Source organism: Ursus maritimus, unplaced genomic scaffold (genome assembly GCF_017311325.1).
Source record: "Ursus maritimus isolate PB19 unplaced genomic scaffold, ASM1731132v1 scaffold_4, whole genome shotgun sequence".
In the NCBI taxonomy this organism is placed as follows: Eukaryota; Metazoa; Chordata; class Mammalia; order Carnivora; family Ursidae; genus Ursus; species Ursus maritimus.
Window position 1 is genome coordinate 67,353,476 of NW_024426552.1, and position 20,913 is coordinate 67,374,388.

At 47.2% G+C, this 20,913-nt stretch overlaps 1 protein-coding gene across 1 annotated transcript in view; it reads right to left on the bottom strand.

Moving 5' to 3' along the window:
- Positions 1-19,829, bottom strand: part of SLC12A8 (solute carrier family 12 member 8) — a 38,531-nt gene extending 18,702 nt beyond the window's left edge. The window contains exons 1-3 of the mRNA XM_040621351.1: positions 19,734-19,829; positions 12,517-12,663; positions 5,662-6,307 (exon numbers count right to left, since the gene is read on the bottom strand). Of these exons, the coding sequence (XP_040477285.1) occupies positions 5,662-6,307; positions 12,517-12,603 (733 nt within the window). The 5' untranslated portion in view covers positions 12,604-12,663; positions 19,734-19,829. The remainder of the gene's footprint in view (positions 1-5,661; positions 6,308-12,516; positions 12,664-19,733) is intronic.
- Positions 19,830-20,913: the final 1,084 nt, after the last annotated feature.

The window sequence follows — 20,913 nt, forward strand, 5'->3', positions numbered from 1 at the left end:
GAGTCTGGGCATTGATTTTTCAAATGTAAACTGCATATTTACCTGCACACTTCTCTTTAGTAGAATCTGGGTTTTGACCTTCCTATTTTTAAAAATAATATGCATTGGAAGGTATGCTTTTATCAGCTGTGCTTGTCAGAATAATTGCTTCCTTCTGTGACACTGTGTTGTACAAATGTTTTTTATTTCTATTTAATCAGATCCTCTTTTTTGATGATGTCTTCAATAGTCAGAAATATCTCTCTTGCACAGCTGTTATAAATAAGGAATTCATGGCTATATAAGGTATAAAATCAGCCCAAGTTAATCTTTTTGATCCATTTGATTTCAACAATGTTTATTCAATAGTGATTTGATTCTTATTATTGTATGACATCTGGTTCGTCACAAATTAGGTTCTTACAATAGTGTAACTCTTTCTATTCTACTTTATTGATCAATGTTTCATTTTTTAAGCTAATATTTTCTCTATTAGGCATCAATTTAGCCTTTTCTGTGTGTTTGTTGCATGCTGTGTACTGTGTAGGAATACTGTGAAAAAAAAAAGGAAAACTGTGATGAATATAAGGTGGAAAGACATGGCTTATGACTAAAGAAAGGACACAGTCTAGGGGTAAAGGAATGAAACTAATATTTCTTTTCCTTAAGCAGACAGACACGTAGGCCTGAAAACAAATGTGGAAACAAATTTGATCTAAATGTATAAAACAATGTGTTAATTCCTTATACTACTAGCCTAGATTAAATGTTTTGCTTGCACAGGAGAAGAAATCAGGAAGGCCTTTTCAGAGGGGGTATAAATGGATATAAAAAGTCAGACAGATTTTAAACTATAAGTTGGCGTTTTCCAGATGTAGAAGCAGGAGGTAAAGGAACTGTGAAGACAGAACAGCATATGCAAAGACAGGAAGGAATAAAGAACAAGATGTGTTTAGGGCACTAGTCTAAGTGTAACTGGAAATACAGAGTACGGACTGTCGTGGGAAAAATGGCCAAAAAGGCAATATAGGGCAAGATCGTAAAGAACCTTGCAAATCACACCAAGGATCTTGGACTTTAGATAGAAGAGATTAGATTCTACTGAAGGTTTCTAAGTAGGAGAGACATGATGAGAGTTTTATTTTAGAAAGATCATTCAGTGGACAATGAGGAGAAACAGAATGTGGGAGAATCTGGAGGCAAGAGTCTGGTTTGCAGACTTAACAAAAGTCTGGGTGCTGGATGGAAAGGGTCTGTACCAAGGTACAAGCAGTGAGGATAGAAGAGAGGGACTGGTCAACAGCTATGACATTTCTACAACTGGGCAACTGGGCAGCAAGTACTTTGTTGATTAAACATTGCAAACTGACCACATGTCTCTCCTGAAGCCCACTGAGAAGACAGAAAAGGAATTAAAAAGCATAAACCCACAAATACGAGGAGAATGAGAAAGAAAACATAAAAACAAGACTCGGAAGATGGAAAGGTGACAGATGAATGGTAACAGAGTGAGCAGAGCACAAGAGAATGAACTCTAGGGCCTACAGAGAGGATACTGGCAAGGAGCAGCCCAACGCATCCCAGCAGAGTTCAAGACCAGAGTGCCATGTCCCTGGGAAGTGGTAAGGTGCACAGGTGTGGTTGCAAGACTGTGTCTGACACAGCTGGACACCAAGAGCCTTTCTTCTGCCCACACAGCTAGGTAACAACTCCTTCCAACGCCTGACCCTTTCCTCTGAAGAAATCAAACCAGTGAGTGCCTGGACTTGAGACACCAGACACAGCAAGGAGTGGGAGAATGGAGCTAGAAACTAGGGAATTAAATGAAAGTCTGTATCCTAAACAGTAAGATACCCCTAACTCCCCTACTTCCCCCTGCTCCCTGAATGCAAGCAGTCATCTGGCTGAGGCAAGAGATTAAAGGACTCTCCTCTGGAGGAACTAAACAGTCCAGAGGAAACCTCTAGATAGCCATGTTTGTGGGTCCTCCTATGAAAAAGCTAGCTTACTCCCTAACCATTCTACAGTGAGATGGCCCAATCAACTAGCCCTGCCCAGCACGCAGGTCTTTTAAACAGCTTTTTAGTACTTCACTTCTAAGTAGGAAAAGAAATCAAAAGATCAACAGACATTTTGGTAAAGCCTCCAGTATAAGAGAGAAAAAGACCAAGCAAAAGAGAAAAGGATCTAGAGAACACAGGTCAGCAAAAAGAGCAGAAAAAGACTATAGTGAGAATAAGTAATATTACCAGAGAGATAATATAAGCCATTGTACTCATAAAACAAGAACGAGATGATGTTCAAATTTTTTAAAAGATGGGGGGTGGGGCACCTGGTGGCTCAGTTGATTTAGCGTCCGACTTTTGATTTCAGCTCAGGTCATGATCTCAGGGTGTTGGGACAGAGCCCCATGCTGGGCTCCACACCCAGTGGGAAGTCTGCTGGAGATTCTCTCTCACTACCCCTTCCCCCACTCATGCTCTCTCTCTCTCTCAAATAAACAAATCTCAAAAAAACAAAAACAAAAACATAAGGACAAATTGGGTTAAACACCAAAAGCTCTTAGATATTAAAACCATGGTAAGTATGGCATAGACCGATTGTTGCTACCCAATCTCCCCTTCTTCCTTAGAAAAAAACCCACACAACTTCATATGAAGTAGCAAAATGAGCAGGTAAAAACAGATTTCCTAGCCTTCCCTCAGAGAATAGCTAGAAAGTCTAGCAAAGTAACTTCAGGGCTATATGGCCAGGAAAAACACTCAAAATTATACATCAGAGCAGTCTAGGGGGGACACTACTATGGCAGGCACCAAGATCTAGACATTGGAGTCTGCTGATTCTGAAAGCCCTGATTCTGATTCTGAAAGCCCTGGACACTGGAGCCAGGAATGCAGTCATCCTGCAGCTACCATCAGGCTTTTATTTTTTTATTTTTTTTTAAAGATGTTATTTATTTATTTGACAGAGAGAGAGACAGTAGTGAGAGAGGGGACACAAGCAGGGGGAGTGGGAGAGGAAGAAGCAGGCTCCCAGCGGAGGAGCCTGATGTGGGGCTTGATCCCAGGACTCCGGGATCACGCCCTGAGCCGAAGGCAGACGCTTAACGACTGAGCCACCCAGGTGCCCCTACTATCAGGCTTTTAGAGAGTTCCTTGAAGTCCTCATTTATTCAGGTTTCCAGTTCCCAATTCCAGGTGTAAGGGGGCTCATCTGATTAGCAGAACCTTTGCCTCATGCCTGAACTCTTAGCTGTAGGAGATGCTGGAAAACTGAGTATCTGACATCTTTAGTTTTGAGTGTGAGAGGCCTCTCATCAAGCCTTATGACACTGGAAATTGTTCAAACATAGGGAGGTCATTCAATGCTGAGTTGGAAAAAAAAAAAAAGGCAAAAATCTAGTATAATATTGTATCAGAAAAATCTCTTATTCCCTGGATCTGACACAGAAGTATGATAAAGAGAGAAATTCCAAGATAATAGTTTTGTAGCAGGCTTAGAGAACAGATAGTTTAGAGTGGAACAGGACAAAGGAGAAAAAAAAAGAACATATTAAATTTCTGAAGAATTCAAGCACTTGGAAAATAACATTAAGAGGCATTTGATATATCTGCCCAAGCATTTAGAGAAAAGTGATTTTATAGAAAACCAAGCAAATAAAGAACAGGGCAATTATTAACTTCAGGAAACAGAAAAAGTTGAACAAAAAAGGAAATGTAATCATAGTATAATATATGGCTCAGAGTTAAGCAATATTTACTTATTCATGATAATATGAATATTAGCTATTAAGTTAATCAAAAACTGATAATAAATACACTGGGACACTGGATGAGAAGTCAGAGTGGCATAAATGAATTAAAATAGGAAGTCAAAAGATGATATCTGAAACTGACATATCAAGAAGTAGAAATACATGGGGCGCCTGGGCGGCTCAGCTGTTAAGCGTCTGCCTTCGGCTCAGGTCATGATCCCAGGGTCCTGAGATCAAGCCCCGCATCGGGCTCCATGCTAGCCAGGAAGCCTGCTTCTCCCTCTCACAATCCGCTCTCGCTGTCTCTCTCTTTCTCTGTTAAATAAATAAATAAATAAAATCTTAAAAAAAAAAAAAGGGAGTAGAAATACAAATATTTTATCTAGTAACATGAAGGTTAACAGAAGAAGCAACTTTTTGGTTGAAAGGGGGATTGGGCACCTGGGTGGCTCAGCTGGTTAAGTATCTGCCTTGGGCTCAGGTTGTGATCCCACATTGGGCTCCTTGCTCAGCGGGGAGCCTGCTTCTCCCTCCCTCTGCTGCTCCCCCTGCTTGTGTTCTCTCACTCTCTCTGTTAAATAAATGAATAAAATCTTTAAAAAAAAAGGGGGGGAGGGATTTTCTGGGAGTGGGACTAGGAAGCAGAGAAGGGTACAAGGGATGGTATAGAAGAGTGGGACTACTATTTCTGATTATGTTACTTCTAAGACATTTTATTTTATTTTATTGACTATTTATTTTAGAGAGAGAGTGTATGCACACATGTGTGTGCACAAGGGCGCAGGCACACGAGCAGGGAGGGGGTAGAGAGGGAGGGAGAGAGAGGATCTCAAGAAGACTCCATGCAAGCACAGAGCCCGAAGTGGGGCTTGATCCCACGACCCCAAGATCATGAGCTGAGCCGAAATCAAGAGTCAGATGCTCAACCAGCGGAGCCACCCAGCTATTCCAATTAGGTTACTTTAAATTCCACTTTGCTTATTAAACTGTACACTTATTACTTTAATAAAAATAAAATAATTTTTAAAATTTTAATAATACTTCTATCATTAAAAACCTCCCACGAATTAGGAGGTAAAGAAGGAAAAAGCAAGTGTATAGGAGAACGTAAAGCATTTGTTTTTAGCCATCCCTTTCTGTGCCCCTCGGTCTCCTCCTCTTTGCTCACACTTGTCAATATAGACCTCACGGGGTGGGGTAACATAGAGAAAAGTAACGTCAAATATAGGTGGACCTGGCTGTGACATCAGGCTGTGCAGAGTATGAGCTCTGAGACTTCTCTGTGACCTCACTGGGCCTAAGGGTCTTCATTTGTAGAATGGAAAAATGTACTATCTATTATATTACATGCAACAACCTATGCTAAGCCCCTAGAACGTGGAAGACTCAAAATTATGACCTCTTTCTTTCTCTCCGAATTTCTCATGCCATGTAAGCCTCTCCTTCAGTCTTTCTCTGTGCCCCCGTGTTTGTAGATTTGAGAAAGCAAAGCAAGTCTGTGGTCCTTTAGCCGTCCTTTCTCCATCCCCCCCTCGCCTGGTTTGGGAGACTCATCTTCCCCCGACAGAACCTAAGGCGGACAGTTTGTTACATTTCCACTTCTCTTGAAAGCAAAAGTTGGTCTCATTTGTGTTGATATTCTATCTCAGCTCATTTTTTATTAAAATGAAATTAATGTTCAATTATTAGCTCTACTGTACAAGAGTAGACAGAAATTTCTGTTTAAGATCAACTGTAACCAAGTAGAATTACAAAATTCAGCTGATATCTGAATATAACTTTAAAAAATAAATATCACACAAAATTAACAAGGATTTGAAACCCAGCTATAAAGTGAACTGGCTAAGGGCATGAAAAGGGGTTGTGATAACCAGGTCGGTGAGGTCATCCCAAATGAGGAGGCCTGAATGTGATTTCAAGGCACTCACCTTCTCCAGTAGGGACAGGCTGCTTGCTCGGCTCAGGGACACGTTGTTCAGCACATGTTCCTCCAGGCAGAACCCCTTCACTCCTGGTACTCTGCTTGCTCCAGTAGGCTTCCTGTCCCTCCCAGGAGGCAGTAGGCAATCTGTCAGAGCCCTCAGCAGCGAAGGAAGCTGGGGACTTGAGGTCCAAAAGGAAGCTATCTTGTAGGGTTTGCTTGGTGGCCTTCTTGCGTTTCCCCTTCTTACTTTCTGGAAGCCTGTCACTGTCTCCTTGCCTCGGCTGGCTATTCTCAAGCTTCCTGGTTAGCTGGAGGAGCTGATCCATGTCTTTGGTGAATTCTAGCAGAGTGCCCTCAGGGAGGCTTCGGGCCGTGTCCTCAGAGCCATAGCTGCGAGCCTTCTCCAAGAGCAGGTGCTCAGAGCAGTGGAGAGGTCCTGTGCCCTCCCTGTGCACTGACTCGGGCACCTGGGGAAGGCTGCAGGGAACCATGGACAGGGAGAAGTAGGAGTAGTCCACTGCAATATATGTCAGCATGAAATTGATGGTGACGATGGGGGCTAGCACGTTCACCTGGCCCACAAGGACAAAGGCCATGGTCACTAAGCTTGTCAGGAAGATGGCGGCTACAGGTGTTTTATTTGGCCCTTTCTGCAGGAACAAAAATAACATGCAGGACTATGAAATTTCAGAAGCAAATCACATTTTATGATAGAAATGCAACTCATAATGGCTCAACCACTTCTACTATGGTTCTACTGATCAGTTAATAACTGATTGTCTACAAACTTGGGATTATAATAGTCAACTCAGGGGGTTATTGTGAGATCGGAGCTAATGCACATAAAATGCTTGACACAGCACTGACACACAGTTGGCTCCCAACACACCATGGTATTGGTTGTGTTCATAACTATTAGTATGGGGCGTTACCATATAGAACTTGGATTTCCCAAATATTTCTCCTTTTGTCTTTCACCGGGTTTTAGCACCAGTCTTGGAAATCAAAGTGCTGCAAAGTTTGCAGGTTATAATGGAGAAAAGGACCTTGAGGGAATGGCCGAGCCTGGAAGATGCGACAGAATCACTGGCAGCTGTGGTGGGGAAATTGTGAAACTAAACACGCACATGCTCACACGCATGCACTTACACACAGCTGTTATTAACGGAGGTGGGTGTGGGGACCTGTAGGAGAACAAGAGCGGAAAATATGGGCTAAGTCCGTAGACTCTGTCGCTCCGCAGAAACTATTCATCGCAGTCACTCACATGGTTCTTGGGCCCAAAGTAATAATCACTTCTCCTGCCCTCATCTTCCTTGACCGAAGAACCACATTTGCCCCAGCTGATCACTCCTTGGTCTCTGAAAGACTTTCTTAGCTTCGCTTCTCCTGATTTACCTCCCTCCTCATTATCTGCTCCTTCTTAGTTTCCAGGGCTGGCTCCTCCACATCTCTGAAATCTACATTTAAAGTAGCCCAGGGCAGGGGGGTGGGGGGATGGGGTCACAGGGTGATGGGTATTAAGGAGGGCACGTGATGTAATGAGCTCTGGGTGTTACATACAACTCATGAGTCACTGAACTCTACCTCTGAAACTAATAATACACTATGTGTTAGTTAAGTAAGTAAGTAGATAAATAAATACATAAATAAAGTAAGTAAGTAAGTAAGTAGCCCAGACAGGTTACCTGGATGGCTCAGTTCGTTAAGCACCGGACTCTTGATTTCAGCTCAGGTCATGATCTCAGCAGCTCAGCTCATGGAGCCTGCTTAGGATTCTCTCTCTCCGTCTCCCTCTCCATCTCCCTCTATCCGCCCCCCCCCCAAGCCCCGCCACTCCCACTCGCGCTCTATCTCAAGAAAAGGAAAGTAGCCCAGGGCTCCGCCCTCAGGCCTTTCTATTCTCTGTCTATATTCCCTTCCTACGTGATGTCAACCAGCCTCCTGACTTTAAATGCCAGCATTATGCTCTTAACTCCCACATTCGAATCTCTAGCCTGAAATGTTCTCCTGAAGTCCAGACTTAAATATTCAACTGTTTACTCAACATTTCCAGTTGATGTCTAATAGGATCTCAAATGTTCCAAACCAAACTGCTCACTCCCAATCTCCCACCCATCAAATCTACTTCTTCTATAGTCTCTGTCTCAGAAAATAACAATTCCATCCTTCCAGATGCTCAGTCAAGCAAAATTGCTGATGCCTTTTCTCATTCTCTCAATCTCCATCAGCAAATACTGTCAGCTTTACCCTCAGCTATACGCAGGATCTAAGCACTGCTCCCACCTCCTTTACAGCCAACAGTCTGCAAGGGGAGGGGTAGACCTGAAAGCCGCTTCCAGATCTGACCTGTAACCCCCCACATGTGTTCCTCCGGGCGCATTCCCCCTTCCTGACGGTCATTCAGAATACAGAGCAACCTTTAAAGCCACAGGATGAAGACGGCAAAGTCATCAGCCTGAGTCTCCAAGGGTCAGAGCGCCTGTTGACCTGAAATGCCTGCCCAAGAGCTTCAGAGCAAATAAAATTCTGGGAGGAAAAATACGAAGTAAAAATATACTTTTACTGACTTTGAGGATCACATTTTGGGGCAGATTTACTACAGCTGTTTAACATACTCTAATAATACAACTACTAAGAATAAAGCAAATCTTTAGAAACTGCAGAGAACTTAAAAGGAGGGTGTTAGGTTAGCCAAAGGAAATGCTAATGATCCAGGCCAAGGCGTTGATAAGGGCAGGTTGGGAAGTGTTAATAATAGTCAAACATGAACTTCTGTGACCAAAAGACATCATAAAGAATGAAAAAACAAGCCACAGAAGGGGAAAAGATATTTGCAACACATATAACCGACAAAGGGTGACCCTGAACACCAAAGAATCCTTCCAAAAACCATTAGAAGCAGACAACCCACTAAAAAAAATGAGCAGAAGAATGTCTATTAAACATACGAAAGGTACCCAACCTAATTAAGTAATCAAGGAAATGCACATTAAAACCACAGGGAGGTTCCATTAAACACCCACCAGATTGGCAAGAATTAAAAAGTATGATGATATCAAGCGCTGGCACAACATAGAGGGGTAGGAACGCTTGTCCACCGCTGATAGGGGGTGAATTAGTACAAGTACTTTGGAAAAAGAGTTTGGTATTATCCAGTAAGTGGGAATATACATACCTTATAGCTTGGCAATTCCGATGATGGGTATATAGTCTGGAAGACCTCTACGTCTGAACCTGCCTGCTAGCAGACGAATGTTCTTTGTACTGTCTGTCCCAAATTGGAAACCACCCAAACGTCCATCAAGAGCAGAATGAATAAATAAATTCTAGCACATGAGGCAATGCTGTAGGGGGTGACGATAAACAAGCGGCTGCCACAAGCAAACCCGTGGATGAGTCGCACACTGTCGAGCGCAAGAGGCACGCCACATTTATATGAAGTTTAGAAGCAGGCAAAATTAAACAATTCTGTTTAGAGATGCACAGGGAGGAAGCAAACCAGGGGTCAGCAAACTATGGCTCCCGGGCCATCTGGCCGCCATCTGTGTATGCATGCCCATGAGCTAAGAATGGTTTTACATTTTTAAACAGTTGGGGGGGGGGGAAATCAAAAGAAGAGGAATATTTTAAGACACACGGAAATTACATGAGATTCGAATTTCAGTGTCCATAAAGCAGTTTGATTGGAACACAGCTACACCTCCCCCAACAGGTGTGTCTGTGTCTGTGGCTACTTTTGAGATATAATTGCAGAGCTGAATAGCTGCGACAGAGACCATAGGGCCTGCAAAGCCTCATCAAGGAAATGTAAATTTGGCCTTCTTCAGAAAAAATTTTGCCCACTCCGGAGTAAAGCCATAAAGAAAGCAAGGAAATTATGATCACAGAAGTCAGGTCAGTAGCTACAGCTACCACAGGGAGAGGGACGGGGCTCGGACCAAAGAGGGCATGTGTGTGGAAGGGGGCATCCAGGGGCTTGGAGTTTCACTTCAGTTATTCTTTTTTTTTTTTTTTAAGATTTTATTTATTTATTTGACAGAGAGAGAGACAGCCAGCGAGAGAGGGAACACAAGCAGGGGGAGTGGGAGAGGAAGAAGCAGGCTCATAGCGGAGGAGCCTGATGCGGGGCTCGATCCCACAATGCCGGGATCACACCCTGAGCTGAAGGCAGACACTTAATGACTGAGCCACCCAGGCACCCCCACTTCAGTTATTCTTTAAACTATCCATATTGGTTCTATGCTCTTTTCTGTATGCTGAATATCTCTGGAAAAAAAAAATTTTTAAGTAGTTTCCATGCCCAGTGTGGAGTTTGAACTCATGACCCTGAGATCAAGACCTGAGCTGAGATCAAAAGTTGGACGCTTACCTGACTGAGGCACCCAGGTGCCCCTCTCTCAAAAAATTTTTTAAAGTTTGTCCTCTCTCCTATTAAAAAAGAAAATGTGCTAATAAAATCTAGTATGTAAAGAAGCTTTGGGGAGAAAAAAATTTCAAAGTTAAAAGGCAAGTGACAGGGGCGCCTGGGTGGCGCAGTCGTTAAGCGTCTGCCTTTGGCTCAGGGTGTGATCCCGGCGTTCTGGGATCGAGCCCCACATCAGGCTCCTCCGCTGAGAGCCTGCTTCTTCCTCTCCCACTCCCCCTGCTTGTTGTTCCCTCTCTCGCTGGCTGTCTCTCTCTGTCAAATAAATAAATAAAATCTTAAAAAAAAAAAAAAAGGCAAGGGACAAACTAGAGAAAACCTTTGTATACATATCACAAAGAGTCACCCTCCCTAACAAAAGAAGAGCTTCTAGCAATTGAGAAGAAAAAGACCAACAATCAAAGAAAAAAAATTTTTTAATTAAAAAATTAAAAAAATATATATATATATATAAATGACTCTAAGAGGAAGCGATGCCCAACCTTGTTCATGTAAGAGTAATGCAAACCACAAGGGTCCTGAGATGCCATTTCTCACTACACAACTGGCAAAAATTCACACATGACAATGAACCGTGATCGCTAATAATGTGGTACCCAGGGCAAACGGTAGTCTACACACCTTACGTCTAAAAAGTCGTAATTACAAACCAAGCTAACAAACTGTTAAAGCAAACATGTTCTATCCTCCTTTTTTGCAAACACGGCTTCAGGACAACAGGGAAGGCCAGGTCCAAGTTTAGAATCCTTGCACCCCTCGGAGTTCCTCAGTGGAAGATGCCACTCGCACGCCCCCCCCCTTCCCAGACCATACCACGGGAACCTCCTCCCTACGTGTGGACCGTGGCCCATTCCCTGGTCCTAGAAAGGACAGGCCCAGGGAAGAGGCCCTGCAGACCGTGGACGTGGGCTGTGGAACATCTGGGCAGAGAATGCCAGGCAAGAGTGCGAGTGACCCAGTGCAGTACATCTGGACCACTCAGAAGCAGGGCCTGCGGCCCACGGCCTGTCCCCTTACTCTCGTGAAGGCTTATCCCAAGGACCGGAACGCAGTCCGTGAAAGCACGGTGTTTCGGCCTGCGTTTAGGAGTGAAGCTGGCTGTCGGGATGCAGGAACTGTCACACGTTGCTGGTAGAAGTGCAAAATGATACAAATCCTATGGAAGGTGTTTTGGCAATAACTATTAAAATTAAAAACGCATTTACCCTTTGCCACAGCAAATCCACTCATGAAACTATATCCTGCAGCTATAGCTGCACAAAAAATCACTACACACGCACACGTACAAAATTATTCCTTGTAATACTGTTTCCTGGAAGCCACACAAGGGTCAGTCTGTAGGAACAGGCTAAATAAACTATGGTAAATCCACACGGTGGAAAAGGAAGGAAGAAGTTCTCTCAACATCTGTATGAAAAGATGAAGACATAGTAAACGAAGAAAAGCAAGGTGCAGAGCAATGTGCTAGAGCACTATCCTTGTGTAAAAAATAGAAGGATTCATAAAAAATAATAAAAATAGCTACTGGTAGGATATGGGTGTAGGTGAAGAAAGAGATAATAAAAGACTCCTGATAGGAGCAAACATTCTCAGCGTAGACCTGTTGTATTTATAGTTTTGAGCCCTGTGTCATACACTACCTAATAAAAATACACGAAATTAGAGAAAAGGCATATACCACATAGGAGGTACAGACATGCCAGTCAGAGCTCCTAGCCAGCCCACGCTGACTGCTGGGTAAGAAGCGGAGGGCGGTAAGGCCCTAACAGGAGGGTCTGGGGTGGAAGGAGGTTGGGGACGGCCTCTGTGGTGCTCCCACAAGATCGAAACGAACTCTACCTCATAAACCACAGTATTGGGAAGTGGGGTTCTCTATTTCTCTTTTGTCACCCCTTAGGTTTTAGGAGTGTCTCATTCAATCATTCCATGACTCATTCAAGCTACACTCTATCAGTGAGAGTTCAGGTCATGAGGACCGACAGGGGCCCGGGGGCCCAAAGTGTGGGAAACCGTCACAGAGCAACCCCAAAGGGAAGGCAAATCTCAAGGGCAGAGTTAGAGCTGCAAGGTCCAACTCCCCTCCTCACCAAGAGATTTATTCTTCTATTCTGAACATAAAGGATCCTGAATTTGCTTTTATTAAAGGATGTGACATTCCCTTTCCCTGTTGCTCAGGGTCCCAGATGTCACTATGACAGTTAGCCAACCCAGTGCTAAGCGGTCCTGGTGGCTGTGACATTGACAGATGCTTTGTCCAACTGGCCCCAACCTAAGGCGGCAAGAGGACAGGGGCGAGAGAATGACCTTTGCGTTCTCATTTCTCCCACACTGGAGAACTTGACCACTGGCTTTCATCGGACAGACCGAGGCAAGCTATTGGCTGATAATCAGGTTCACAGCAAAATGTCTCTTTCTCCTTTAAGGGTCACTCACCCCTTGCCCCAAACAGGCCAGTGCAGGAATCACTTTCTCCTGGGCAATGCACTGCAGGATCCGGGGAGCTCCGTAGAGTCCTCCCATACAGGAGGCCAGGGATGAGATGTATAAGCCCAAAAGGAACAGGAAGCCCACCAGGGACACCTGTATGAGGAAGCAGTTTCATTACCCAATGCCAGAATCCACTTGTCCCTTTCCGCTCCCCTGGCACCCACCCATCCGCACCCCATCGATCATCAGTTCTCTAGATTCAACCTCCTGGATAGGCTTCCGGGATTCCCAGCCCCACCCCACTTCATTCATACCAGCGCTGTTTCGGTTTGGCCCCCCATCACCCCTTGTGTGGACTACACAGTTCTCGAATGGAGCACGCGCCAGACTCATCTAGAGGGCTTGTTAAAAATACAGATTTCTGGTCCCCACCTCAGAGCTTCTAATTAAGTAGGTCTAGGGAAGGGCCCAAGATTGTGGATTTCCAACAAGCTCCCAGGTGATGCTGATGCCGAGGGTCTGGGGAGCGGAGGGTTTGAGGACCGCTGCCCAACGACAATGCGAATCGGCCTCCCGCCTCTAAGCTCCGCTCACTCCTCATTATCCCCAAGCCTCCGCCAGAGTGGCCTCTCTAAGCTCAAACCTGATCACAACAGCGCTGCCACGGAAGTATCAATGGCTCCCCACCACCCTGGCATCCTCAGTCCTTCCTGACCTGTGACCTTTGGAGCCCCAGACTCCTCCACACACTCGGACTCTTTGTCAGCATGCTCCCTTGCCCGTTGCCACCCTCTGTTACACCCAGGTGTGCTTCAGGACGCGGCCCAATCCCCTCCTCCTCCATGAGATCTTCCCCCAGCCCCTCACAGCAGTGGCTGCTCCTTAGGGCCCCGCAGCACCTCAGCCTGAGGCTGGGGAGCACGGGGCCTAGCACGCTGTCTCTTCTAGTGGTCCCCGAGGCCTCATTTCTGCAGGGCTCCTGTCTTGTTCATCCTAGTACACTCGGTGGCAACACAGAGCTATACACGCTGAATGAATGAATGAATGAATGAATGAGCTCCATGACCCGCGTGGCCCACAAGTCACTGACAGAGTAAGAGAGGGCACAGTTGTTCTGCCTGGTGTCGACTTGCAAAGATCGGTGCTGCTGGCCACGCAGCTGGGCCACAGGCTGTGGGTCAGGAACGCGCCCCACCCTCCTGAGCCGGCCTCCCTCTGTACCCACCGGGAAGTCTCTCTGCTTCTGATTATTTGAGGTGCCCTCCTCTATTCTACTTCACCGTAGGCATGTTGGCCAGAACTGTGTGTTCCAAGCGCTCATTGTCCAACTATCGCAGATGGGTTTGCCCTAATTTGCGCAGTCTTGTCACACCCTTCATGATGAAGATGCTCCCCCCCACTTTTTATGTCCCCGCTTTAGCAGTCACTGGGTCAGTGGCGTCGAGCTACAGGGGACACCAGCTCCTGGCTAGACAGCTTTCCTGGCTCATAAATTATCATGAAAACCTACACCAGCCAGGATTCTGATCGGAAACACTATATTTTTAAAAGCGGATATTTGCAGGACACTGGAGGTTCACAGAATCATCACGAGGCTGAAAGATCAGGTGTGGAAAGGGGCAAGACCCAAGCCTGGAGGTGCAACCGGGACTCTGGGAGCGGAAGAGTCTGGCCAGGCTGCTACCAGCGCCCTGCTGTCCTGCAGGTGAAGTCCCACCGTCCCTTCCTGGTTGCCTCATTCATGATGCTTGGAGCATCTGATGGGCCTAACCTAGGTCACATGCCCTGACAGGGCCACAAAGGGACAGGCAAGAGAGGGGCTTGTCCTTGGGGCTTCTGTAATATTAAGTGGGGCTCACTCCCTCCGAGACCATATGGAGGTCCAATGACCCGCAAACGGTCAGGGGTGCTAGGGGCCTGAGGGACATGACTCGGGTCCACTAGAGAACCTAACTTGTCCTTCATTTCCGTGTGGATTACTTTTCCCTAAACCCATGACCTCATGTCATCCCCAGTGAATGTCCCCTATTTTCTTCATTGTCACCAGCGTAATCCCCACCTGTGTCGTAGTCTGTGACACACGGGGGTCCTGTTGCGTGGCAGCATAAGCTCCCTTGTCTCGCGCATCTTGCCCCCACCCCACCACACCAAACCACGTGGCAGACAGGCTCCACTAGTGCCCACGAAACTCACAAGGCTTCACGACTCATGCCCTGGAAGCCTCACAAAATCGTTAGGAAAAATGGTTCCTTTATCAACCCCTGATCTGTTCTGCGATGCAGTCCGTCACCTCTAACCTTTGCTTCTGTCTTCTCGACCAAACACGTCCTATATTTACTGGTTTTAAAAATACATAGACTCGGGGTGCCTGGCTGGCCCAGTCGCTGGAATCTCTGACTCTTGATCTCGGGGTCATGAGTTTGAGCCCCACATCGTGGGGAGAGATTACATCGAAAGAAGAATACATAGACTCTGTGATGAAATTTTATCAAAAGCTTTTAGAAAATGTCACTAGGAGTTCTCTCTGGCCGTGCCTAAGAACACCACAGAGGTTTGGCTTTATCAGTGTTGGGTGGGGCACAGACCTCGCTGATTTTTCCAAAACCCGCCAGGCAATTCTGATGTGCAGCCGGGGTAGAGAACCGCTGGGCAAGGTGCATTATACCCACTGCACTGGCCCTTCAGAGAATTCTCCAGGAGACGCAGCCATGCTATCGCCTTGCAGAAATTTTATTGCTTCTTATCCAAAAGGTTATATGTATTTGTGTTAAAATATTTTTTGTTTTCATTGAAAGCCTGTCCATTTACTCAGATCGGACATGAGACTGCCCAGTCTGGCTTCCTCCTCATGTGGGGCTGACCCAGGAGACTGGAGTCTCTAGTACCAGGTGCTACAGTGATGCCCGTCTTTGGCCAGCCTTCCCACAGACACTCCCTGGGACTCCTGCAGAACCTTTGGGCTGGGGGCCAGAGCGGGGACCGTCCAGGCATAGCCACTTGTTTATGTCCAGTGTGTCAACTGTGTTTACGATGGTCTGTTCACTCGGCAATCTTTTATCCAAAACTATTATTCTGTCAATTTTCTGAAAAGGAAATGAAATGTTCATTGTCGTGTCTGGGTCAATTACAGGAACTCCGTTCTGTCTCTCTCCCACATACATCCTGTCATCCATCCACCCCAGGAGCACCTGCTGAGGACAGGTGATAGACCCGGCCGGCGCGAGGCACAGGTACCACAGTGAGCTACACAGCTTTGCCCCCAGCCCCTGGAGAATGTAACCACTGTCTCTCTTCATGTGGAACTCTGAACTTGCCAACTATGCCGGCGGAGAAGGAGTGAGCATTTGTCTGAGCAGATGTGTGTCAACAGTGTTTTAGGGGGAAAAAGTACCCCTGTCATACAGCTGTTTGAGACATGACAAAAAAGCTCTCTATCTTCCCAAAATTATCTGAGGTGTGAACTACCCTAATTTCTTCCTTCAGCAACTCCTGATGAAAATTAGGATTCCATCTCCTTGCTTTCTGTATTTTATGCGGGCTACGATCAGAGCCTCAGTCCTTGAGACATCCCACCTGTCCACCGGCTCTTCCCTTCTCTTCAAGGACCGCGTTCAAAGTCATTTGCGAGGTGCTCAATCTACCTCATCCAATTTCTACGGCCCCTCGACAGCAGTGAGGGTACATCCTGAAACTCTTCCAATCCCCAATCATCTCACGGTCCCCTAGTTTTCTCTCGCATCAGATTCCCACAGGCATGAGTTTCCTCATACTGTCCCCGCTCCACAAAAGGACAGGTATCTCCACTGTCAGTCAAGTTTTCTCTCACTTGATAGCCATTTTCCAGAAGGAAATAAAGTTGGCTTCACTTCCTGAGAGACAGCTCCGTGTCATGATGGAGAGCAGAGGACAGCCAGGCTGGGCCGCATGGTGGACGCTGAGCAGCTGGACTCCTCCACCAGCCACGAGCCCTGCCCCATGCCTGGCGGCCGTGGGTGCTCAAGGTCCCTCTTGAACACATGAAACCATGACTGTCAAATCTAAGAATGATTCGAGTTTACGCTTTGGGGTTCTTTCCCTACTTAGTTTGTTCTTATTTTGCTGGTTGGCCAGCTCCAGGCTTCCTAAAGTACTTGGTCTTTTTGATGTTTAATAAACTTTTTTTTCCCCCCTGGACTGTATACAAGTGTATTCTGAAACAATTATTTAACCTATTTAGTTTCACCTCTGCTAATATCTGCTCTTTATACAATTCTTCTTTCTATAACTGAATAATATTAGGATTAACTCTTTTTTTTCCTATCCAGTTAAATATGGTGGATTTGTAGGAAAAAAATATGTCCTACCTATAAGATTATCCCCTTTAAGGAGTGTGCAGAGGAGTCAAAATTTAATAAGCACCTACTGTGTACCAAGTATTGTGCTTTACATAGATTACCTCAGAGCCACCACAACGTACTACATACTTTTGAAAAAGCACAACACTGTGGGGCAGCTGGTTGGCTCTGTCGGTAGAGCAGAGCATGCAACTCTTGATCACGGGATTGTGAGTTCGAGCCCCATGCAGGGTTTGGAGCTTACTTGGGGGGGAAAGAAAACATAATACTATGGAGACTGACACCCAAGAGCCAGGTAAAAGTTTCTGTGGAGTAGGGATATAAAGCAAAAAAGAAACTTCTTAGAGAAACCGTAGGCTGGGAAGCCAAATAATTAGAAATAGGTCTGAGAAGCTGCAGGAAACCCAAAAAGAAACAGATGAACTGACCAGCTGCAGGTCAGTGGAAAGGAATCCCGGGCAGCCAGCAGCCACTGAGGATAAGTGTTCTGGCAGAAAGCACCCTACAGAAAGACTGAGAAGGGCACTGGGGAGTTTTGTGAGAGCCAGCACCAAGGGGGGCGTCCTGGAGGCCTGCCTGGTCTCTGCCCGAGGGTGAGAAGGAGGCCTTGCTTCCTCAGGCCCAGGAGAGCTCAGAGATGGGTTGGCTCAGAACCCAGGCCACAGCTAAGACGTGCAGCTGAGATGAACAGCTTATTAAAACCACATCAGAGTGGTAAGCTATGTCGAGTGACCACAGAGGAGACTGTGCACTCGTACCTTCTGACCCATGCAGGTGGCACCCCCCCCCCCATTCTCCAGGTGCTGCTAGTAAAACTGTCTGTGGCCAAACTCACTGCTGAGTGCAGACCTGCTACACAGCCGAGTCAGTCCAAAGGAGGGACACCAGAGAGCAAAAAAGAAGCCACGGTTTGAGGCTTTGGGGGGTGGTGTGTGTGCGTAAATCCTGTGTGGTCCCCTCTGCAGGGGGGACCCTGGGGGGCAGCAGCACAGCACGGTGTCCCTATTCTGGAGTTGCCCTGGGGGGTTCTGTCACTGTCCACTGACTTGCTGTGCCAGCCCGTTTGCTACTGAGAACCAAGAACAGTATCTTTCCTAGACGTCTTTATAGATTTACAACTGCCTCTTCTAGGGAACGACCTATTCCTCTCCAAAAACCGAACCCTCCACCTCTCACCCTGGTGTGTGCACAGTGGCACTCCCACTTATTATGGCCAAGCACGGTTTAGCAGGTGCCCCCACTGACTAAATGCTTGCCTACCTGTTTCAATGCCTAGGACAGGTGGCATTGCAAACAAGCTTCCCCCAGTTCATGTGGCTATTATGAGTGGTGGAGTTTCCACCCACAAAGGCTTTCCCGAACTGTCCATGGAGATGTTTTTACTCTCTTATTGAAGCCTTCCTTGGATACAGGCCGCCTCCCCTCCCATATACCTGTTCTTAGTTCTCTCTGCAAAGGAGGGGAAGAGGGGAGAGAAGAGTCCCAGACCAGGGGATAATTTGCCTTCTTCCATCCAGATCAGAGCCTCGAATGGTTGAAAGGGCCTCTGTGAGGGAATCTACTAGAAAGGAACCCGCTTAAGTGGCAGGCTGAGCGAGCTAGCTAGCCACTGGCAAGTTGCAGAGAGCAGCAGGCAGAGCCCTCTGGTCAAAGGATCAGCTCTTCCCTGAGGCCTTTAATTCCTCAGACGCAGCCAGCCGAGCTTTTCATTCCACAATTAGAGAAAGGGCCCGTGGGAGATGAAGCTCAGGACGGAAGCTTGCACGTAGGTATAAACAAGGGCTGCAGATTCCTTCCCTGAGAGCAAACGTCTCGCTGGGGGTCTAAGACCTTGGTCCCGGGAAGGGAGTGGTGAGAGTGTCCTCCCTACCTGAGCTGCTCCCTCTTTTGAAACCTGCTTTCATAGTCAAGTCAAGACCCCTGAAAACATCGATCATCTTTACATCGTCACCTGCATATCTTAAAAAGAAACCTGTGCTAATGTGGCAATCAAGCCCAAATGTAGCTCTAAAAAGAGAGTTCAGACTTTCCTGCCCCCGGCTGCCCCCAGCAGATCAGCAAGGTGGCTTTGCAAAGCCTCACACCAAGAGAAAGTGGTACTTTCTCCCCAGATCTGAGCAGAAACACTCGGGAGTTAACTAAGAAAACTTTCCTAGCCTTTTCCATGTCTCTGATAAATGACAGGAATCTCAGGCTCCACTTTTCCTCCAAGGACTTAAGGGAAGGTAGGAGTTTTTGGGGATTTCCAGAAAAACATCTGGGAATCTTATTCTCCTAGGTTCTAGAGATGCCCAGCGAGTGTCCTTGACTGTCACCTGACCTCCAGCCCGTTAAGGGGCAGCTGTGGAATGTGAGGAATTCGCTAATCTCCTGGCAGGGTGCACCGCTCCAGAAACAGAGGTGTTCCAGCCAGATCAACCGCAGCCCAGCCCTGGGAGAGCCCACGGAGTCAAGGTCTGCAGAGGGCAGGGTGGGCCTCCCCCTGGCACTGGGCCTCCTCTGACTCCCTCCACTTTGCTTCCTCCTTCCCGCCCCTCAGCCTCCTCCTTTACTCGCTTCCAGTGAGCAGCCCTTTCTGCTCATAGTGGAAGGTGAGGCTAGGGGCAAAAATGAAGGGCTGGTTGAGCTAGGGATTTTCGCTGATGGCATTGTTTCTGTCCTGATTTTTGACATGAAGAGATGCTTGTGTTCCTCTTATTTAGTCCCTTGATTCATAAGAAAAACCTGTACCTTTTCCATGTTTCCCCCCCCTCCTCCAGCAGCCCCCACTGCAGTCCTGGACCCAAGCCTCTCTGGATTCCCAGGCAGGACTGCAAGGGGGAGGCAGCTGTTTGTAGATGGGAGCAAATGAAAGACCCAGCAGCCCGAGCCAGTCCAGGACTCACCCACCTTTTCCGCTATCAGGAAGTCATAGCGAAGGGCCTCTCGGGTGCAGGCAGCACCCAGCAGGAAGACGAACACGAGGTACAGAAACCACCTGCGAAAACCCCAAGAGTGGAGCAGAGCTTACACCCCCGACCTCAGCCAAGCCCAACCCAACCCAGCCCACCCAGCCCCCGGGTTCCCGTGGGGACCTGTCTCGTCAGAAGGAAAGAGAAAGGCCAGTCACGAAGCCTCCCTCGCTTGTCTGAGGGGGTTTTCAGCACTCTCTCTCTTCTAGCATACCTCTTGCTACAGAACGTATCTTTGTTTTGTCTCTTTCTCAAAGAAGAAAGACGCGCTGTGGTGTTGGGAGTGGGGAGCGGGAGGCCCCTCTGGCCTCTAGGTTGCCGGGACTCAGGCAGGCAGGGTCGACCGGCAACCCCACAGCCCCCCTTTGCACCCCCAAAGAACATGCAGATGACCGTTCAGGCTTCTTAGCCCTGCTGCCCCTTGGATCCCAGATGGTAGAGAGCACGGCCGAATATGAAAAGGACAGCGGCGACCCGGCCCTGCCCCAGACGCCCTGGGACCTTGAACAAGCCTCATTCCCATCTGAGCAGTGAGAGGATGGGCCAAAGGTCGCTCCTGGGACCTCCCAGCTCTGACCCCAGAATGAGGCAGGGTTCTTTCTTCTCTGCGCTTCCCAACACCCAAGCATTCTCTGTGGCCTTCACTCCTTCCCGGCATGCAGCTGTACTTAGCACACGTCGTCGTGCTGGCACCGTGGGCCTGCCGCGGGGCGGCCGCTCTAGTAAGCTAAGAGCAAATTCAGCATGTGTGAAGCACACGTGTTCCTATCTGTAAAGTACCACGGTTAAAGTAACACAGGCACTTTTCACTTCTCCAGTCATTGTCACGCCTATGCCTCTCGCATCTACCCAGCGAAGGCAGAGAAGCTTCTTTCTGTGGTGCAGAGAATAAAACAGAAGACTCTGGAAGGTCAGAAACAGATCCAAGGCCAGACTGCTCAGGTGCGTGGCGCGGTGTGAACTAAAACCCTGAGAGCCTTGGGGGCTGCGGGAGATGAAAGCTGGGGAAGGAGGAGAGCCTGCTACGTGTCTTTACACACAGTAGCTGCCCCAGGCTCTGGAGCACACATCTTCTCATGATCCCCATTTTACGAGAAAGGAAACAGAGGCTCAGAGAC